Genomic DNA, 16,922 nt, shown 5'->3' with positions numbered 1-16,922 from the left:
AAATGTTTAGTTTGCTTCCTGCTTCATCTACCAGCATGCCTCTAATTGCTAGATGTTATTTATTAATATTAGACCACACATTTTTTTATTTATTAATGACTCTTCATTACCCCATCTTTTATAAAACATCTTGAGTATTTTAAGCACCCTATGACCATCTTACCATCCATTCCTGCTAGCGACTTTAAAATAATGAACACCAAAATGACCAAGAAGTTTGAGAAGTGAACCTTTAACATAAGTAATTATTAACATGGCCAAGCTACACACATGGCTTGAGAGAGGAATCTCGAGAAGGACCCTCAAGCACTGGGTTGGGTCCAAGCTCTAAATGTTTCACCAATAAGGGTAGGGGAGCAATAAAAATTTGGGGTGCCTGGATGGCTCAGTTGGTTAAGCAACCGCTGTTGGCTCAGGTCATGATCCTGGAGTCCCAGGATCGAGTCCTGCATCACTAGGGAGTCTGCTTCTCCCTCTGAGCCTCCCCCCTCTTATGCTCTCTCTCTCTCTCAAATAAATAAATAAAATCTTTAAAAAAAAATTCTCTCCCTTTTTCTGCACCATAACCTTAGGAAAGAAGTCTTCTTATCCAGCACAAGCCAGGCCATGTCTCCCAGTGTTGGAGTACATAAGGCCTAGGGAATCGGGGCGAAGGAGAAGCCTCCTCCGAGAACCTCACTGTTCTCATTTCCAGGAGCAGTCATGGTCAGCAGAGCAGCTAATCCCCCTGCCAGGAGAGATGGAAGCCAAAGGGAGCCTCAAATAACTGTGTACCAGGACATTCTGGGCTCTGAAATAGCTGCCTCACCTCATGGGCCATTTGAAGAAATCTATACAGAACTTAAAAACAAGTTGTAATAGAGCCTTACCCAACAGAAGCAAGATTCTGCAAGACATTTTTGCTTCTTCCCTTTGTTTTTGTTTTCCAGAGTTTCTTCCTCAGCTTCATTTTTTCCCTCCTTAGTCACTCACTCCCTGGATAGTTTAATTCTCCTCTGGATATAACTATTACACATAGTAGATAGGCAGAAATGCACTTTCCTTAGTGCTATTGCTGGTCCCTTGAGTGGGGGCTTCCACCTCCTCTTGACTTGTCTAACCCACATCCATCAGCTCGCCCCTCATGCTCACATTGCCCCTATTTTGTTTAATGACTGTTCACACTACAGACCTCAGTCATCTTTCTTCCTTCTCTCTATCATGCCCCCCTTCCCCCAAACACATTCAATCAGGCCCCAAGTACTGTCACTGCTGCCTGTGGAATGTTTCTGGAATCCTGGGACTTCGCAGGAACTGGTTAGCTTGTCTCAGACCAAAGTCGGTTTCCAATTTACCTTCCATGTGGTCATCAATTATTCTTCCAGAACAAAAATCCGGTTTTAACTCCCCCCTGCTTCATAACATCCAGTAGTTACCCATTGTCTGGATAAAGGTTTATTTCTTTAACAACGTGTACACGATTCCTCTGGGTTCCTTCACCTTCAATCAAAATTCACCTTTCTGTGGAATTCTTAGCTCACTGCTTTCTGCCAAAATGACAGCCAGTTTTTCCAACATCTTAGCCCAGAAGTGATTTCTTAATATGCTGTCTAGTTCGAGTTGCATGTTTATATCAACTAGAGAGTCCTCTGGAGATGATTATAAGTATTTGGGTGGGGGAGCATGGAGAGGGGGTTAGGGCAATGTTGTGAACAACGAACATCCTAGAGCAGCACTGTAGTTTGCTTACTCGGCATGCTGCTAGTGGTAGCCCCAAATCACCCAGGGCCACAGTTTGGTTCCGGAGAAGAATGTTCAGATTCCAAATATTGTTAAAATGAAAAGATAGTCGGCAAGAATCCTATGCACTTTTGGAACTAATTCCTTTTTTAAAAATATTTTTTAAGTTTTTACTCTAAGTTTTATTTATTTTCTGGTAAAATATCTGCACTCTCTCTATGGATGAAATCATTTTAGCACCTTCTATTCCTTTTCCCTCCAGCACTACTGGGGAAGATACACATTCAATAAATTATCATCATTTATTCAACAAAAGGGTACAAAGCACCATGAGCAAGAAATATAGGGTGCCCACAAAAGAAATCCAACATATACAGCATGTGCGTGCACACAAACAGAACAGAACTGGAAATGAATCTATCTTTCCTCTGCCTCAAGTGACAGCTTTGTTAATTCATGACAAGCCATATAAATAGCTTCTATTTAGAATTTATATGTATGCCTCTTCTATTGCTGTTTATAGCTGTCTGGTAAGAACGGGCAAACATGGGTTCTACTTATGTCAACAGGCAGAGTTGCTACAGTATATTTATTCAAAATAAGTGATTTTTAATGGGTTCTGATGTAAATAGACAAGCTACAGATGTATTTATGAATTTGGATGTCTGCTTACATAAACAATAAAGCATGGTGGCTGAAAGCAGATCACTGGGAGCCAGACTGGCTTCTGTACCATCCTGGGTCCACTATTTACTAGCTTTATAGATGCAGTCATCTTGGACACTGCATCTATAAAGATAAATAATGACATTAGCAACCTCGTAGGTTGTCATGAGGATTAAATAAGTTAATACATCGGGCGCCTGGGTGGCTCAGATGGTTAAGCGTCTGCCATCGGCTAAGGTCATGATCCCAGAGTCCTGGGATCGAGTCCCGCATCGGGCTCCCTGCTCAGTGGGGAGCCTGATTCTCCCTCTGCTTCTCTCTCTGTCTCTCATGAATAAATAAATAAAACCTTAAAAAAAAAAGTTAATACATGGAAAGCACTCGGCACATGTTAAGTGCATACCACGGGATAAGTGTTCTACAAATGTCCCCTATTGGTTTTGCTCACATTAAAGCAATAATATTGTATTTCATAGATAAAGGTGGGATTTTTGTCAGAAGTATACCAGGGTCTGATTTGCTAAGTATAGATAAGGGGGTCCAGGAATTTAATACCACATTTGTTACCTTCAGGGTTGAGATTTAGTTAGGGTGTTAAGGAGAATGGCAGTATTTTCCGAGTTCAAATATGACATTTACTCTGGTATTGTTGGCATATGAAATAGTTACAACAGTAGTAGAGAGTCTTCATATATGCAGCTTCCCTTAGACTTATTTTTGAAAAGTACATTTCTCTAAAATAAATAGATTAAATTTTTTAAAATAATTTCTCTAATTATTTGAATATATTATGTCCCATTTAACCTAACTGTGACAAATTAAGGGAAGGAAGCTGAGCTGAGGGAAGCTTTCACTATGTGAAACACCTTAGAATATCATCTACAAAAGTTTTTTTTTTTTTTTCTTCAGACTTTGTGCTTCATTCTGGAGGAAAACAAGAGTATGGCATCTTGAATTTCTTCACTGGGTAATTTAAAACCCAGTTATATTGTGCACAGCAGCTGCACACATCATGTTACTTGAGTTCAGCATCAATTAGTTACAAATGAAACTGGTCATATGTTCTCTTTCATAGCTGTTACTATTCAAATCAAACACCCAAGTCAACAAAATGGTATGAATATTCCCAACCATAAATCTTTTTATTACTCTTTAGTTTAGGCTTTAAAAAAGACCCCTCATTTTATTTATTTATTTAATTTATTTGTTTGACAGAGAGAGACACAGCAAGAGAGGGAACCCAAGCAGGGGGAGTGGGAGAGAGAGAGGCGGGCTTCCCGCAGAGCAGCTAGCCCGATGCGGGGCTCGATCCCAGGACCCTGGGACCATGACCTAAACCGAAGGCAGACGCTTAACAATCTGAGCCACCCAGGGGCCCCCCCAAAAAACCCTCATTTTAAATTCTTAGTTCTACTCTACTCAAATAGACTATAATAGCTAATAGCTAATATATATCCAGTCCTTACTATATTCCAGGTGCTGTTCTAGACATTAGTGTCACTCTAAAGAGAAATATAGAGTAGTTGCAGCTTTTAGATTATACAGCAACCTCAAGGAGAAGACAGTGAGGGCAGTACTGAAACAAATAATACATTATATGTTTAAAAAAAAAAAGAAGATAGCAGGAAGGGAAAAATGAAGAGGGGGAAATCGGAGGGGGAGACGAACCATGAGAGACTATGGACTCTGAGAAACAAACTGAGGGTTCTAGAGGGGAGGGGGTTGGGAGGATGGGTTAGCCTGGTGATGGGTATTAAAGAGGGCACGTTCTGCATGGAGCACTGGGTGTTATACGCAAACAATGAATCATGGAACACTACATCAAAAACTAATGATGTATGGTGATTAACATAACGTAATAAAATTTAAAAAAAGAATATGGAGTCTATAGACCACTGTTCTTTGTATAGCATTTTTATACTGACATCTAGTTTTATGAACTAAAAACCTTGTATAATTTTTTTATTACTATTCTAGAAAGGAGAGTGGCGTTTTTCAAGGCCTATGTTCCACTTGGTCTGTGTCTGATGCCAATTAACCAATAAAACCGTCCTCATTCTGCTGCTGTGGGAAATAAGCAACAGCAGAAAAGTAATAACGACTTTAAAGCATAATTCAGTTGTAGTAAGCACAGCCAAGGAGACGGAAGAGAGACGAGTCCCTCAACACCTCTACTTCCCAGCGCTCTCCCCTGAGGGCGCTTGCCAGCTTCCCCTCCCCCACCCCCCCTCCTCCCGCGGACCGGAGCACTAGCCGGGAGCAGAAGGGGCGAACCCTGTACCCGGCGAGGAGCTGGAGGCGGGGCCCCGGGGCTCGGGGCGGTGCTCCCGGGAGCCGCGGAGCCAACCTCTGGGCGCCGGGCGGGTGCTCGCGAACGCCGGAGCGTGAACGGAAGCGGTCGGCAGCTAGGAGGGAGCAGCCGAGCGGGCAGTCTAGCGGAGTGCTGGCAGGTCACCGGCTGTGGGCACGATGAGACCCGGAGAGGAGCGGCCCGTGGAGGGGGGCGCCTGTGCCGGCGTCTCCGAGCTGGAGCTGCGGAAGCTGCGCGCCGCGGAGCGCATTGACAAGGCGGCCGAGCGCCTGGGGGCCCTGAGCCGCGCGATCTGGAGCGAGCCCGAGCTGGCCTACGAGGAGCACCGGGCCCACGGCGTGCTGACACGCTTCTTCGAGTGCGAGCCTCCGGCCGCCTCGTGGTCGGTGCAGCCGCACTATCACCTGGACACGGCCTTTCGCGCCGAGTGGGGGCCGCCGGGGATCGGCGCGGCGCCGCGCCCCCTGCAGCTGGGCTTCCTCTGCGAGTACGACGCGCTGCCGGGCATCGGGCACGCCTGCGGCCACAACCTGATCGCCGAGGTCGGGGCGGCGGCCGCGCTGGGCGTGAAGGGGGCCCTGGAGAGCCTCCCCGGGCCGCCTCCGCCGGTGAAGGTGAGGTGGGGCCCTGGCTCGGGACTTCCATCGCCTGCCCAGGCCGGGCCGCACCCGGGGATCGCAGGACCCGACGCTTCCCGTGCGCGTCCGCCCCCTCGGGGTCCCGGCCTCGCTTTTGCCAGAAGGCAGAACCCCTGGATAAAAGTCTGTAGTTCACGAGTTGCCGGCCCAGCGACATTTTTCAGATTTTTTGTTTTCTCTTACGTAGTTGTAAACGATTGAGTAGACTCTCCCTAAGCAAAGAACTTAGAACCGAGCCTGGTTTTCGCTGTGATTTATTTTTGGTAACAGAGGTAACCGCAATTTGCTGACAAGGTTGTGCAATCTCTGGGAGAAGTAGTTATTGTAGGGAAACCTATAGTCTTTCGTTACTAGGCTCCAAAACCTCTTTTGTTTGTGGCAGTCATAGGAGCTGTTGTGATTCGAATCATTGGTATTTGGATAGGAAATTTTCAGTCATTAGAACTACCAAACCTCCCCACAAAAAGTGGGGAAGTGAATGAACATTTACTGCATAGGTGAGTTCATCCTTAAATTTTAATATTTCATGATTTTAAGAAATTTCTCCTTCTTTAAGTGGGGGAAATGCCGTTTATGTTTGTTATAGGGCAAGTGTAATCTCGTGTTGCTGTGTTTTTTCAGATGGTATATCCTTCGTTCTGTGAACTAAGATACATTCGTCTCCGTTCGGCTTAAGGGCAAGACCGAGGTTTTCTTTTCATGTTCTGTAGCCCATTTTTTCCCAATGTCAGTAACTTTTCTTTTAACAGTTACATCTTTTGTGGCTTAGTCTCTTTTAGCTGCCTTCTCTTTTCTGCTCTGGGGGCTTGATTTTGCATCTGGGTAGGTTTTTGTTTTGTTGGGGGGTGGTGTCCTTTGCCATTGCACGAAACACTGGAGATATTTAACTTTAGCCAAGTTTATGAAAGATTCAGGGAAGTCAGCAAAATTTAACTTGAGAAGTCATCAGATTTAAGGAGGCAAGGGCTCCCAGTAAAAAGTAGGTTAATTTAAGAGTTTGAGTGGTTTCTAGACTTCCAAAGAAGGTTCCACTTCGGGAAATGCACACTTTTGAAGGGTACTGCATAGTTTTAGCAAGGTTATCTTTCCTCTCTGAAAATGGAATTTATGTTGATTCCCTTAACGAGCCAAGCCTTTTCCCAACCTGTTTCATTGTATTCCTATACATGATCTTGAAAGTGTATTGGTTGTTTATAGATCATTTTTCTTTGTTTTTAAAAATTGTTTGAAGAAGTTAAGCTTAAATATCAAAGTAAAATGTATATTCTGTAAAGTTCTCTCTTGTTTAATTAGGTGTTTGGTGACCAGTAAGTCTGCCTGGTTGAACTGATGGAATCGAATTAGTAAGTTTGTGTAATAGTTGGCTGTTTCTAACTGTGGCGTTAAGGTTTATTTAATGCTCTTCCTAAAAGTTTAATGAGTTAAGACCTTCTAATGAGGTATCTCAGTAAGGAACCAGAGTTCAGGCCTGAGGATCAGGACATCTGATCTTGCTCTGCCTAGAGACTTGCTCTGTGTCCTGTGACTTCACTCCTTGCCTCCAAACCACCATCCCTGAAATGATGACACGCATGGCTCACCTACCTCACAGGGTTGTTGTGGGGATAACTAGTACGTAACTGGAAAGTTCTTGACCAGTAAAGTGCTTATGAGTAGTTATATACATTACTAAAAGCCTTAGTCAAGAAGAAGCTTTAAGAAACAAGTCCTAAGGAATTTGGAGGAGCTCAGTAGATAGAATTTATCTTTTTTTCATCTCTGCCATTAATTATATAAAATTGAGTTACAAAATGAAGTTTCCTGTTGTAGCTTTAGTGCATATGTGTCACCGAATTGGTATAATAATGTAATTAAAATTTGTGGTTAATTTAGCACCATAGGTTTATGCCCCCTGCATTATTGAAGTGTCAGAGAACAAAACCTCTCTCCACATAGTTTAAGGACTTTAATGTAGGTTGTGAATACATATGCAAGGGAACCTGTTTAATATTTTCCTCCGAGGATTTTTTGTTGTTGTTTTGCTCTGACACAGGTATCTCCTTCTAGGTAATTGTCCTGGGAACCCCTGCAGAAGAAGATGGTGGTGGCAAAATTGATTTAATTGAAGCAGGGGCTTTTAAAAATCTTGATGTTGTTTTTATGGCCCACCCATCCCAAGAGAATGCTGCTTATCTACCTGATGTGGCTGAACATGAGTGAGTAATCAAGTTGAAATAAGGCCCTTTGTGGAAAACAGACTATTAAAATACTTACATGTCCTAACTGGAGACTAAAACTCCATATTTATACATTTAAAAAATAAATTGAAAAATGATGATGTGATGCCTTACTTGATTTCCTTTGAATAACATTTGGTAAGCCTCTTCTAGTTGAGATTTAATATGGTATTCATAATTAGACTATTAAAACAGTGCCTTTAGAATAGCAAACAGAAATGTTGACACATATGCTACTTTTTAAAAAAGATTATTTATTTATTTATTTATTTATTTATTTATTTATTTATTTATTTATTTATTAGAGAGAGAGAGAGAGAGCGCGCACAAGCAGAAAGGGGCAGAGGGAGAGGGAGAAAGAATCCGAAGCGGACTCCACACTGAGCAGAAAGCCTGCGGTGGGGCTCAATCCTGCAACCGTGAGATCAGACTGGAGCCAAAACCAAGAGTCTGACATTTAACAGACCAAGCCACCCAGGCGTCCTAACACATATTCTACTTTTTTTTTTTTTAAAGCATTTTATTTATTTATTTGAGAGAGAGAGAGAGAATGAGCGGTGGGGAGGGACAGAGGGAGAGAGAGAGAGAGAGAGAGAAGCAGACTCTCCACTGAGCAGGGAGCTGATGCGGGGCTCCATCCCAGGACCTGGAGATCATGACCCGAGCCAAAGGCAGATGCTTAACCATCTGAGCCACCCAGGCACCCCCACATACTCTACTCTAAATTGAGCAAGCTGTTTTCTGGAAAATATCTTTTTTTTTTAAAAGATTTTATTTATTTGACAGAGACACAGCGAGAGCAGGAACACAAGCAGGGGGAGTGGGAGAGGGAAAGCAGGCTTCCCGCCGAGGAGGGAGCCCGATGTGGGGCTTGATCCCAGGACCCTGGGATCATGACCTGAGCCGAAGGCAGACGCTTAACGACTGAGCCACCCAGGTACCCTGGAAAATATCTATCCTTTAATATGGGGTTGTCCTTGCAACTGAATAGATTTGTAAGAGGCAGCTTTATTAGACTTGGGAAGAAAACACACTTCTCTACTTGATTGTAATTTGAGTTCTTTGCAAAGACGGTAAATTATATTTCTGAGAGAGGATACAGAAACTAACTAGCTGTGGATTTCAGTGGAATTTGTCAGTATATACTTCTCTGATTTGTTTTATGCTGACATTTTACTTCTTTTTCTCTACATTGAAGAGCTCACTTCTTTGATACTTAGGAGCATGGATCATTGAAGTGGTTTGAATTTTGTACACCAGAACTTTCAGTCATAGTAGTTACTGGTCCAGTTCGTGGGCCTGTCTCAAGGAGCCACTGCTCAGCTGCTTCCGGAAAACCACATATTCTCCTCTGTGGAGCTAGGGATTAATAGCAGAACCATTCCAGTGGAGCTTCTAGATTGTACTCCATTATCTTACATCCCAGCATCCCATGAGGCCTTGTTTTCAGAGGATGACCATTTTAACTGTTCTGGTATCTTCTTTCTTATCCCCAGGAGTTAGTGCTGTGCAGTAGGAAGAATCTTCCCACTTTGGGTTTAGGGGTGTAGTGTATACTAGTATATGTCTGGAGAACCTTAGAGGTTAGAAATCTCTGCCAAGCCTCTGGCTGGAAGGGGCGTGAAACTGCAGGCAGGCTTCCCAGCCCATTAGCCTTCTAGGACTTACGAGTTCGGCTTCTGGGTCCTGATCCTGATAGCAGTCCAGTTGGCCTCCGGCCTTTTCTTAGTGTCTGGCTTCTTGTTTTTCATTGGCCATCTTTTAAGACAGAAAAGAGAACAAGAACTAAAATTTTTAAAAAAGTTACTAATCTGTTCATCCTAAAAATCTCTAACAATAAGTAAGATAAAGCGCTATGTCCGTATTGACCACCTTTCCCACATCCTGTCCCTTCTCCAGAGGCAAATATCCTTCTAAGACTTTTTGAGTATATTTATAAACATAAATAGATACACATATAAATTTTATTTTTTTAAGATTTTATTTATTTGACAGAGACAGCAGAGAGGGAACACAAGCGGAAAGAGTGGGAGAGGGAGAAGCAGGCTTCCCACTGAGCAGGGAACCCGATGCGGGGCTCGATCCTAGGACCCTGGGATCCTGACCTGAGCCGAAGGCAGACGCTTAACGACTGAGCCACCCAGGCACCCCTTATTTTATTTTTTTAAAAAGATTTTGAGAGAGAGAGTGCCCACACCTGAGTGGGGGAGGGGCAGAAAGACAAGCAGACTCCCTGCTGAGCCTGACTCCACCCTGTGCCAGGACCTTGAGAGACCTGAGCCAAAGGATGCTTAACCCACTGAGCCGCTACCCAGGTGCCTCATAAATTGACTTTTAAAGGTTTCCCCCTTAAATATTCTGCTAAATATATTGTTGGTCTGGCTTTTGCTTTTGAAGATGAAAGAATATGTCTTAAAAATTACTCCATGTCAGTTTATTTAAAATATGTTTTGTTTTTGTTTTTTTTAATTTTTATTTTTTATATTTTTATTTAAATTCAGTTAGCCAACATACAGTACATCATTAGTTTTTGATGTAGTGTTCGATGATTCATTAGTTGCATATAACACCCGGTGCTCATCGTGAAATATGTTTTTTAAAATACGTTTTAAAATATGCTAAAATACTAACGTTGGTATAAAATGACCATTAACATTTCTTTTCCTGTAGTTTATTTTGCTTTAATTATACATAGATTTGAGCCCTGGGAGAAATGGTGCTAGAGCCATTTTCATAAAGACTAATCTTTTCCATTTTATATTTATCACCAGTTTTGTTAAAATTCCAGTTTCAATATAACGGTGATAAGATATATATCAAGGAAATAACAAGTATCCAACAAAATCTTAAAAAAAATGTGTTTGGATGCTTTTACTTGTTTGTCTTTTGCTAACAGAGTGTTTTGAATTTGTCAAGAAATATGAGCATACCAAGGACTGTTGAATCTAGTCCATTAAAAAAAAATAAGTCTAGAGTAGCTTTTTAATAATTTAAATGTGGATACTATTAGTTAGGCTTAAAAAGTGTTGTCCAAGCAAGTCGTGTTTATAAATAAACTATTTCATATGCAATCCTTTCCTTATTTTTTTATTGTATCTGAGTAGTTAGATTCATATGAGAACTGTTTGGAAGTAGAACAACAATAATTGATAAAATTTTGAGATACTAGTGACACAGGTGTTTTGGGACACTAATAAAATATTAGGAACAACTGACAATGCTAGAGTATCTTATAAAATTGTGATTATAACCTGCTATTCAGAGGTTGTTTTAACTCATTTCAAATTGTCACCTATTTTGGTTTTCCTTTACCTTCTCCCACCCTTAAGACAGAATCATCTGAGTTTTGCAGACCTTTGATACGAAGTTATCACAATGCAGAGTAGAAGGAGAGAGGAGCCAACTGTTCTGTAATTCCAGCACCTAACACAGAACTGCATGTTTGTTTGACTTGAGTTGTATACAGATTTAATTCATACAGGAGGTCGATTGAGCAAAGTTGTCTTTTTCTCTCTCTTTTGGGGAATGCCTTCTTTGTGTCAGTCACTGTGCTACATAACAGTAAACTATAACTAAGGTACATAAATCGTTACGTTATTTCTACAAATGATTTGCGAATAAAAATTCCAGCAGTCTGAATTAATTCTGAGTACTTGTTCGGTAATTCTAATTACAGTACCTGGATTTTCGTTAGTGATTTTGAAAAGAGTAATTCCAAATGATGTTTGATTTCCTAGCGTGACTGTGAAATACTACGGAAAAGCATCTCATGCTGCTGCATATCCCTGGGAAGGAGTAAATGCATTAGATGCTGCTGTCCTGGCTTACAACAATCTGTCCGTGTTGAGACAGCAAATGAAACCAACCTGGAGAGTTCATGGTACGAATGTCAGATATTTTGTGTAATAGACGGTGCTTAATATATTTCAGTGCAAGATAATTAGTGTTTGAGTTTTAAAAATTGGAAACATTTTATGTACCTCATGTGAATATTCCAAACTTTTTAAACATTTTCAGAAATTCATGTGACAGAATACTAGGATGTTTGTATATGTTGGGTAAGAAGACAGTTAAGAGAATTTATGCGTAAATGGAATGGTCATTTTGAGTATTAGAAATAATGGTTTTATGTAAGGACATACATGTTTCTGTGGGTATTTGAAAGTTGAATCTTCATTTTCCAGTTATCCTCACTGTCTTTTAATGGTAGCAAATCATTTCCTCAATTTAAAAACAGGGTTACTGGTTTTATTTTTTTCAAGGGCTGTTAATCCCGAGTAACATCTTTTTAAGTTAAGCGTATCACCTTAATGTAATGACAGTATCACCTTAATGTAACGATAAATTATGTGTGTTACCTTAATGTAACGACAGTATCTTAAAGGTACGAATTTATTTTTTAGTTTATTTTCTCCTGATATGGCATATTGTTATACTTTAATATCTGTTCTTTACCCGATTTTGTTACAGGCTGAAATTAGTTTATAATGACACGTTTACCAATTTTCTTAGTTTTTTTTAAAGAGAAATATGTAGAAATAATATTTCTGAAAGCAAGTCATATAAATTTAGATTTTGTATATCTATTTTAGTTATTACTTTGAATGGCTAAATCTTCCTTCTCAGTGTAGTTCCAAATAAACGCATTTGTTTTGACAGTTAATAGTGCTTAGTGATCTTTGACCTGCATTGGTTTCTTGCTGGTATAAAAATTATGTTCCCGTAATTTAAATGCCATTTAAAATATTCATCGGATTCCAGAAGTATGAGGGTAATTACAGAACCTTACGCCATTTTTTCCCACTTAGGTCAAAAGTTTTTCAGAATGTACAACTGTAGGAAGCCTACTGAAATAAACGTCTCTTTCAGAAGGCTGGATAATTATAAAAGTTTTTAACAGTTTTTTTATAGTCATGCAACATAATTTCTGAACATTATATAAATTCCTTAGAATAAAGTACATATAGACATTTTTTTTTCCTGTTAGCTAGAAAATATTACCCTATGTGTAGAAACTTTTGTACAACACATCAAAATCTTTGATTGGTATATCTGTGAAGCTAGTAAATTTAAATTGTTTTTCTTCGTGTACATACCGGCTGAAAACTTTATAGGTGTATTTTAACCTAAAGAAATGGTCTCCAAGCTCAATTTCAGTAATTTGGTTCTTTTTATAGGCATAATAAAAAGTGGTGGTGTAAAACCCAATATCATTCCCTCTTATTCTGAATTAATCTATTACTTCCGTGCACCCTCAATGAAAGAACTTCCAGTTTTGACCAAAAAGGCAGAAGATTGCTTCAGAGCTGCAGCTTTGGCTACTGGGTGTACAGTAAGAACTTTTAAGAGTTAATCTAAGTTATAATCAGAAGTATATATGTGGGCTGGGTTGTTTAGTTACAATATTATCAAGTTAGATTAGAACCTGGGGCGCCTGGGTGGCTCAGTTGGTTAAGCGGCAGACTCTTGATTTCAGCTCAGTTCATAATCTCGGGGTCGTGAGTAAGGTTGAGCTCCATGGGGCTCTGCATTCAGCACAGCATCTGCTTGAGATTCTCTCTGCCCCTCCCCCACCCAGTAGGTGCACCCACACATGAGCTCTCTCTCTCTAAAATGAATAAATAAATCTTTTTTTTTTAAGTTAGATTAGAACCTATCTTGCCCCTTTATCATTTGGCAGTGTTTTGAATATGTAAAATCAGTCGACTGAATAGGTGATGCGAAGGTCTTTAATTCTTACTCATTTTACTCAGTGCCCACATAGGAAGGACTACAGTCCTCTTACTACACTGTTCTTGGAATAACTCTTCATAGGACTGAACTAGAATCCCTGCTTTTTTGCAAGTTATGACCTTCCTTATTGGCAGTTATATTTTCAGAATTACTCAGTATAGTTCTGATAAAGGGAACTTTATGGCAAAATCAACAAAAGCTATTTTTGGTGAAGTTATAGGTACGTGCAGTAATGATATAAATACTTATGGCTTGCTGGAAAGTTTGTTCATTTGAACTATAAAATCAGTGACATCTATGTAGCAATCATATAGGGCATACAGTAGAATGAGAAGCTTCAGAATTACATATTCTTGCCCTGGGAGGAGCTCGTAGTCCAGTTGGAGAGTCAAGATCTGGATTGGTACTGATTTTGTAACTTTTGGAAACATTATTACTAAAAAACATTTACCTAAACTTAGATGTTTAGGCCTCCATTTTCTCTTGAAAAATGGAGATAATCTATCTTTGGGTTCTTGTGAGAATTAAATGAGGTATTTGTTAAGAGTTAGGGCCTTGCTCTCATCCTTACTCCCTTACTTGTTTCTGCTCCCATTAGACTGGAGATGTAGGACTTATTCAGAGAGTGAATGGTGTCTCACAGTAGCAGTGATTCTCAGGCAGTATAAATGTCCAGAGAGGAAAAAATTATTTTTAATTCTATGTAATAATATAAAAGTTATATTTTAAATATTTAAATCAATGTATTATAAAATAATAAATTATATTTAATATATTATAATAAATTAATATTTAAATTATATTAAATATAATTATTTATATTTTATAATTTTTTTTTATATATTGGCTGATTTGTAATATATGACCAGGTGGTCATTATTTCTAACTTAGCTGTTGCTAAGAATAGAAGAAATGTCCACCCTGCCATTTTCTAACTGGCTTTTACTAGTGTTATTGGCATTACCTTTAGTTTGAGGAACTGTTACCCATTTGGATTTAATCATAATGAAATCTGTAAATCCTCTTAACTGGCCACCTATAAACTGCTTGTAAGTCTTCATACACTGAAATACTGAAATTAATAAGTGAGGACCCAGGGGCGCCTGGCTGGCTCAGTCAGTAGAGCATGCAACTCTTGATCTCGGGGTTGTGAGTTCGAGCCCCACGTTGGATGTAGAGATTACTTTTAAAATATAAATAAATAAATAATAAGTGAGGACCGTAGTCAACCCTTCTTCATTGTGAACCTTCTATCTTTCTCTCAGGGTACCTTTAAACCTTTCCGACCAGGTGGTGGTGTCAGTGTTGGCTTATATTTTGGGTATGAGTAAAGCTTAATTTTTTCTTTTAGAGGCTACAGCCTAGGGCAGTGTTCCTCAGTGTCTGGTTTTTGGAACACCTGCATCAGAATTACTTGGGGGTGCTGGTTTAAATGGAGATTCCTGGGCTCCCCCTGTACCCTATTGAAGTTATTAAAGTTGAGACTCACTGGCCAGTAGAGCAAGGTGACATTGTGTGGTTTGGTACATATATCACATTAGGAGATAGGGTCCTAGGGAAGTTTCATTATAAAAAATACATATTTTTTAAAGGTAAAATATTTGAGAGAGTTTATATCTGGAAGGGAAAGTGTGCCCTTAAACCTCTTGCTGGTTTAAAAATTAGATAGTGAATGAGTTTTTTATTTCAAAATTTGTTTTATAATTTCTTATTAGGTAGAAATTAAAGGTGGAGCACATGATTATTACAATGTTCTTCCCAATAAGAGCCTCTGGAAAGCTTATATTGAAAATGGAAAAAAACTTGGAATAGAATTTATTTCAGAAGATGCAATGTTGAATGGCTCTTCAGGTAATTAGGTTCCTTCATATATACTATATTGTGCTGTTTGGGGAAGGAAAATATCATCTTTGGTTAAATGGTTTTGTTTAGCAGCTTTGGAGGTGGGGGTATTGCTCTTGTTTTTGATAATATTTTTCACAGACTTAATGGTTAGGGGAAAGAAACTAATGAACTCTTCAGTGAATGTAAACTGTTAAGTGAGCAGATTTGTTTTTAGAAATAGCCAGCATACTTTTTCCTTTGTATTCTAAATATTTCTAGTGTTTAAATTTGCTTAGTTCTAATCTTTAAGTAAGCTACTTAAAGGAGAACTAGAATTTTAATTCCTTCTCAGTCATCAGTAGATAGGCTAGCAAGTTATAAGGGGGCATTCCAGTTTTTGAGGTGTGACTATTATGGTTGTTTACTAGTAGTTGTTTAGTAAGCAACTATTAGAATTTAAATAGTTATAAGTGTATTGAGGGTTATTTTAGAGTTTGTTCCTTTTAAAAGCATCATTACTAATATGTTTGCATGTTAGAGTGTTCTCCTAAAATATAATAATAGATGTTGACAAGGTGGACTCAAAAGGACTTGGCCATAGAAATGGGATGTTAATGTCATTTATTGAGATAAGGAGTTCAGGAGAAAGCAGGTTGGGGTATGGTATGTTGGTATATATTATTAGTATGTTAAGTTTAAGGTGCTTATAGGACTTTTAAGGGGAGCTATTCAGTAGCCTATTGAATCCAGAACCCCCCAAAGATGTCTAGGTTGGAGATACAGAAGATGTCAATATCTGAAAGGTGATTGAAAACACAGTAGTTTTTGAGGTCGCTCAAGTACACAGAGAAGAAGCCCAAAGATGACTCCCTAGGGATTACCAGCACTTAGGAGACGGGCAAAGGAAGCCATTTAGAGGAGACAGAAAGCCAGACAATCAGGAGTCAAGTCATGGAAGCCAAAGGAGTAGAGAATTTCTAGAAGGAAAGGAGTGGTAAATCATGTCAGGTGCTATAGAGATTGGATAAGTATGGTCTGGTGTTCATTGGACTAGCAATTAGAAATTCATGGATTGTTGTGCCTTTCCAAGGATCTACTGATTTTGGAAATGTTACTTTTGTGGTTCCTGGGATTCATCCATATTTTTACATTGGATCTGATGCCTTGAATCATACAGAACAATATACGGAAGCTGCAGGTAAGTGTTCTTAGAAGTGAACGTGTTGGCATATGCTCTCTTTTTGTGGTAATAGCTGCCCATGTAGTTTAGCCTATTGTTATTTCATTATCTAACATGACCTCAGAAAATACTGTATTGTGGTGGGCATTTGGAGAGGCAGTTTAGTATCGAGTGCTAACCTGAAAACAGTACAGTAATTTATAATAAATATGGAGGTTTCTTCATTTATTTTCTCCACCTTTTAGGATCACAGGAAGCTCAGTTCTACACTTTACGTACCGCCAAAGCTCTGGCAATGACTGCATTGGATGTTATTTTTAAACCAGAGTTGCTACAGAGAATCAGAGAGGACTTTAAATTGAAACTTCAAGAAGAAGAGTTTTTAAATACAGTAGAATAAAAGGAAGATCTAGGAGCCATTTATGGATCATTAAGAAGTAATGATTTTTTTCTTTAATCTTTTTTAATGATGGAGAAGGGCATCCTTAATTTTTAGTCTTAAGGGAGTCAAGTTCCTCTTAACTGAAAAGTGAGGACATGATGTGGCAAAAACACATGACCTCATATCTAAAATGGAAATTTTCAGGGGCATCTGGCTGGCTCATTCAGTAGAGCACATGACTCTTGATCTTGGG

General features: G+C 39.5%; 1 protein-coding gene across 2 annotated transcripts in view; it reads left to right on the top strand.

Annotated features, from left to right (window-relative positions):
• The first annotated feature begins 4,731 nt into the window (after positions 1-4,731).
• PM20D2 (peptidase M20 domain containing 2) overlaps positions 4,732-16,922 on the top strand; it is a 27,234-nt gene continuing 15,043 nt past the window's right edge. For both annotated transcript variants that reach the window (XM_088023919.1, XM_028108021.2), the window contains exons 1-7: positions 4,732-5,310; positions 7,381-7,529; positions 11,288-11,430; positions 12,728-12,882; positions 14,999-15,134; positions 16,198-16,305; positions 16,533-16,724. In XM_088023919.1, coding sequence (XP_087880045.1) covers positions 4,855-5,310; positions 7,381-7,529; positions 11,288-11,430; positions 12,728-12,882; positions 14,999-15,134; positions 16,198-16,305; positions 16,533-16,687 — 1,302 coding nt within the window. In that variant the 5' untranslated portion in view covers positions 4,732-4,854 and the 3' untranslated portion in view covers positions 16,688-16,724. The remainder of the gene's footprint in view (positions 5,311-7,380; positions 7,530-11,287; positions 11,431-12,727; positions 12,883-14,998; positions 15,135-16,197; positions 16,306-16,532; positions 16,725-16,922) is intronic.

Source organism: Eumetopias jubatus, unplaced genomic scaffold, assembly GCF_037043125.1.
Source record: "Eumetopias jubatus isolate StellerSeaLion01/CBP00866 unplaced genomic scaffold, mEumJub1_p1.0 scaffold_6, whole genome shotgun sequence".
In the NCBI taxonomy this organism is placed as follows: domain Eukaryota; kingdom Metazoa; phylum Chordata; class Mammalia; order Carnivora; family Otariidae; genus Eumetopias; species Eumetopias jubatus.
This window is presented reverse-complemented; position numbering and strand designations above follow the sequence as displayed.